This window comes from Notamacropus eugenii, chromosome 1 (assembly GCF_028372415.1).
Source record: "Notamacropus eugenii isolate mMacEug1 chromosome 1, mMacEug1.pri_v2, whole genome shotgun sequence".
Classification (NCBI taxonomy): domain Eukaryota; kingdom Metazoa; phylum Chordata; class Mammalia; order Diprotodontia; family Macropodidae; genus Notamacropus; species Notamacropus eugenii.
In genome coordinates this window covers 679,702,418-679,707,527 of record NC_092872.1, presented here as the reverse complement: position 1 = coordinate 679,707,527, position 5,110 = coordinate 679,702,418, and the positions used below count along the sequence as shown (strand labels likewise).

The following is a 5,110-nucleotide window of genomic DNA, read 5'->3' as shown; positions in this document are numbered from 1 at the left end:
AAGATAATATTGAGGAAGGAGAGATCATTTCATCTTGGAAGTTCAGGGAAAGTTTCTAGGAAGAGAAGGTAACACCCCATATGTTTTTCCCAGTCAAGACCCATCTTCTCCAAGAAGACCTCCCTGATCATGTCAGTCTATATCCATGTCTCCCTGATCTGAATTCTTGCAGCACCCTCAATCTATTCCACACAATTGAAGACAACCTTTGCCCTTTAAGGTCCCTTCCAACTTGATAGTTATATAAATCTGAGGCAATGTCTTTACTTTCATTTCAATAGTCCTTTAAGAACAGAGAGGAAAAATATTTGTTAGCTCAGGGAGCAATGTTTCAAAAGCTGTGAAAGGAGGCAGTCACAGAAATAATATCCCTAAGAAACTTCAAGGACTATTTTATGCTGAACAATTGGGAAGGGAAGAAACAAACACTGAGAAAGGTTTTTGATTCTAAGCAAGATTGAAGTTTTAGATCCAGGAGAGTTAGGAAGGATCATTTCGATACAAGTCTGGAGATAAGGTCAGGGTAATATTAAATAATGATGAATAACAGTTAAAGATTAGGTAGAAAGGCATCAAACTATACCTGAGTATTTACTCTAGGTTAACTACTTTAGATTTAACATTTCAGTGATCTGTAAGTATGGGAACTCCATCCATGAATACAAATCAAAACTCCTTTATAACTAGTAGTTAATTTTAAGTTCCTGTCACTGGAAAATCCATCAACCTGCACCCAGCCTGGTGATAATTATAACTAGCATTTATATATGACTTCAAAGTCAGAAGTTATTTCATTTGATATTTATGTAAGTGCTAATATTATGCTAAGAGAAGTTAAGTGACTTGCATATACAGCTAGTAAGTATCAGAGATAAGACTCAAACTCAGGTAGTCACTTTGACACTTAGTTGTCTCTCCAATTTAGGCAAGCTGATCCTTGGACAACATTAGTTCTACTGCTAGCCCTGTACTTAAAATCTTCCTAGTTTGGTAGGATTTCACACTGTAGTGTTTATAGTGTACAGGGGAAGACAAGCAGTAAGGAGAAGGGCCTTAAGTTCCTGTCTTGTAAAGACTGATTAAAGGAAATGGAAGTGCTTAACCAGAAGAAGAGGCATTTTAAGAGGAAATTATACGTGATGCCAAGTATATGAAGGACTTTTCACATAGAAAAGGAATTATTAGGTCCAGAAAAGACTACAGTGGGAAAACAAAGGGTCCCAATAAAACATTTTTAAAAAAAACTTAGAAAACATTTAAAAGAAAATAAATTGGATTTGTACTGCTTGACCGAGAAGGCAGAATGAGGAATAGTGAATAAAAATAACAAAGGGGAAAATTCGGGATCACTATAAGAAAAAGATAATCAAGAATTAGTACTGTGCAATAGTAGAATGAGCTATTCACAGAAGACATTAGATGACCTCTTGCCAAGCACGTGTGGATTAAATGGTATCTCATGTCACTTTCAACTTTGAGAATCTGTGATTTTGTGAGAAACTATGATCAATTCCATGCAATGATAAACACTGTATTAATTGTGATTGATTTTTCATTTAATATTTGCTTCATAAGATGATCTTTCTGATTAGTATTGATATGTTTCACTGTCTTAATAAAGATGCTATTTTAAAATTATGGCAGTGAAATATTTATATATGTATATATATATATATATATGAATTTCATATAAATAAACATAATGCAAATTTGTGTTCATGGTCTTTGAATTGATGTGAGACATTATTCTGAATTATTTATTAAAGTACGTTTTATCGCCAGCAGATATGAACAGAGAAAATCGAACCAGTATTTCTGGATTCTTCCTCCTGGGTTTCTCTGAGCTACCAGAAGAGCAAGAAATTATCTTCTGGTTGTTCCTCTGTGTATACCTGGTCACTATGGTTGGGAACCTGCTCATCTTACTGGCCATCAGCTTAGATGCTCACCTTCACACTCCCATGTATTTCTTCCTGGCCAATCTCTCCTTTGCTGACATTTGCTTTTCATCAGTCACTATACCCAAGTCACTGGTGAACCACATATTGAGAAGTAAATCTATCTCCTACATAGAGTGCATGTCACAGATATATTTCTTTATCACTTTTGCAAACATGGATGGGTTCCTTCTGGGAGTTATGGCATATGACCGCTATGTGGCCATCTGTCGCCCACTCCATTATACCACTATCATGTGCCCTAGACTTTGTATCATTTTGGTGATGGTATCATGGGTCATCACTCATCTGCATGCCCTCTTGCATACTCTACTAATGGTCCAATTATCTTTCTGTGCTGACAACACCATTCACCACTTCTTCTGTGATCCTTACCCTATTCTGAAGCTCTCCTGTTCTGATACCTACTTCAATGACTTGATGGTGTTCACTGTGGGTGGGATGGTTTTCATGATTCCATTCACGAGTATCACTATCTCCTATGCCTACATTTTCTCCAAGGTGGTGAAGATTCCATCTGCTCAGGGGATAAAGAAAGCCCTGTCCACATGTGGTTCTCATCTCACTGTAGTCTCTCTCTATTATGGGGCTATCATGGGAATCTATCTACGACCATCATCCTCCTACTCAGCCCAGGACATGGCTGCCACAGTTATTTTCACTGTGGTAACACCAATATTCAACCCTTTCATCTACAGTCTAAGAAATCAAAATATAAAGGCAGCTCTGGGAAAAATAAAAAGAGATCTTCTCAAGGATTCTAGAATCACAGATTTTTGGATCTCACAGAAACCTTAGAGATTACCTAGTCGAACCTACAATTACACAAGCTTCTTGTCTTTTTGCCTCCATTCAGCCTTATAGTTAAGATTTATTACCCCTAACTGGCAGACGTTGGCCACCTCACCCCAATCTAGCATCTATGCAAGGAAAATATAAGGATTATGCAATGTATACATTGTCAGCCCAACTTCAAATCAGGTTTTATGCTGGTAGTGCTCTGAGCTTATACAGCATGCATCTGGTAAGAGCAATATTGCCTTGTTCTGATGGAATCATAAATTCTCAGTGTTAAGGGACCTCAGATTTCCTCTAATACAGTGCATATCTGAACAGGAATCCCCTCCACCATATCACCAGCAAGTCATCATGCCAACTTAAAGTAAAGAGTTACAAGCATAAAGGACTCATAACCTCCCAAGACAAAACATTCTACTTTTTTATAACTCCAATTGCTGAGAAGTTTCTCCTTGTATTGAGTCAAAATTTGCTTCCTTGTGACACCCACCTAGTGCTTCTTGTTCCATTCTGAATGAAACAAAATAAACTTTATCACTTTGCCTTTTGACTGACCTTTAATGATTTCAAGACAGCTATTATGGCACTTTTCTATCACCCAATCGCATTGTTTTCTCTACTTCAGGCTAAGCATCCTCCTTACTTTGGCTTTCTTATATGACATGGTTTCCATTTCTTTTGCCATAGTAGTCACCCTCACAATGACTTGATTCAGGTTATCATTAATCTTCCTGAAATAAGGCCCTCAGAACTCACTATTCCTAATGTAATCTAATCAAGACAAAGTAGAATAAAATCTCATTTTCTGGTTACTATGCTGTACCTTCTAGCCTGTCTCTCAATTTGGTCCATAAATCCTGTCTTGTAGTATTATCTTAATGAAATCTCAATCCCATTAATGTTTTGGGATCCTATGAGGTACTGTTAATGCATACGGACCTTGAAAACCCACTTGAACACTGATGGAGTCTTACACATAAACTGCTATCTTCTTCCCCATTTTGTATCCATGCAGTACATTTTGGAAACTCAGGTATCGGATTTTAAATGAAGTTTTATTTGTAAAATTTATCAGTAACTTTAATAACCATATTATTCCCTTAAAAAAATTTTCAGTGGATAAGCTTGACCTCCATGGCAAATAAAATGCAAATTGTTTACTGAGCATTTGAAGGTCTCCAGAATCTGCTTACAACTCATCTTATTAGACTTTCTTTCCATCGCTCCTCATTCCTTCTACATGGCATACGGAATAATTCTTTCTTCTCCAGTTTCATCCAGCCCTCTGTGCATTCATTTCCACACACACTTATTCCCTGTTTGTAACAGGGTGTTACAGCTAACCCAGAACACTTCAGATATGGGTGCCAATTTCTGGGAGAAAACACAACATACCACCCCCCTTTTAACATAGGTGGTCAGAACAGACTTCATTTTTTTAAGCTGCGAGACTACCACACTAGCTTTCTTCTATGATCAGGATCCATAGAAGGTGAACATGTAGGTGATACCCCATAACTGAGGGAAAATCATTAATGAAGGCTAGAGTTTAAATCCCCAGAGAACCTTGGGGAGAAGTAACATGGAACATACCTGGCCTTTAGGTAAAAAGGATTAGATTAGGCTCTATTATATATTCATTTCCACTGGGAAAGATTGTTGTCTTCTTCAGTCAAATTCCATCTTCAGAGCCACTTCCGTCACAAAGTTTTGCCTATTCCTCCAGGTAAAAATATTCTTTACCTTCTCAAACAATGACCTGGGCATTTGTCTAGATCTCCCCTTCCATTCCTATAAACCGTATGTTTTATATTTACCTATATGCTCAATTCATCTCTCCTAGTGGAGTTTAAGATCTTTAAAAGCCTAAACTGTGATTGGTTGGTTGTTTAGTTTTATTTTCATTTTATGTACTGAGCAAATACAACAGTGCCCCTTATATACAATGAGTGCTCAAAGAATGTCCATTGAGGGGGCAGAGCCAAAATGGCAGAGTAGAAGGACGATTCTATAGAAGCTCTACCCCCACAGCCTATAAAATACCTGTAAAAAATTACCCTTAATAAATTTCAGAGCCACAGAAGCCACAAAACGACAAGATAAACCTATCACTCTGGGCACAGAGCAGAGCACAGGCCAGACTGGACCATGGCACACCAGAAGACAAGACCAGGCCTCAGGGGGCAAAAAATAAGTCTTATGCCCAACATCATCCTTCAAAAGCCTGAAGACTCAATCATACTTTACCAAGCTTTCTCTCTTCTTGAAAATTCTTAGTTAAAAATTGTCACTTCTTTAAAATGAAACCAAGATAGCATGGTTTCTGGTCCTCTTCACATTCTAATTGCCCTGTG

The 5,110-nt window shown here is 37.6% G+C and overlaps 1 protein-coding gene across 1 annotated transcript; it reads left to right on the top strand.

The window, feature by feature from the left end:
- The first annotated feature begins 1,787 nt into the window (after nt 1-1,787).
- On the top strand, nt 1,788-2,756 carry LOC140519597 (olfactory receptor 1f45-like). The gene has a single exon (XM_072632788.1). It carries the CDS (start codon nt 1,788-1,790, stop codon nt 2,754-2,756), a length of 969 nt encoding a protein of 322 aa, XP_072488889.1.
- The last annotated feature ends 2,354 nt before the right edge of the window (nt 2,757-5,110 follow it).

What these genes read in the sequence shown, in the direction of transcription:
- LOC140519597 (XM_072632788.1), top strand. Translation starts at nt 1,788, where the DNA reads ATGAACAGAGAAAATCGAACCAGTATTTCTGGATTCTTCCTCCTGGGT.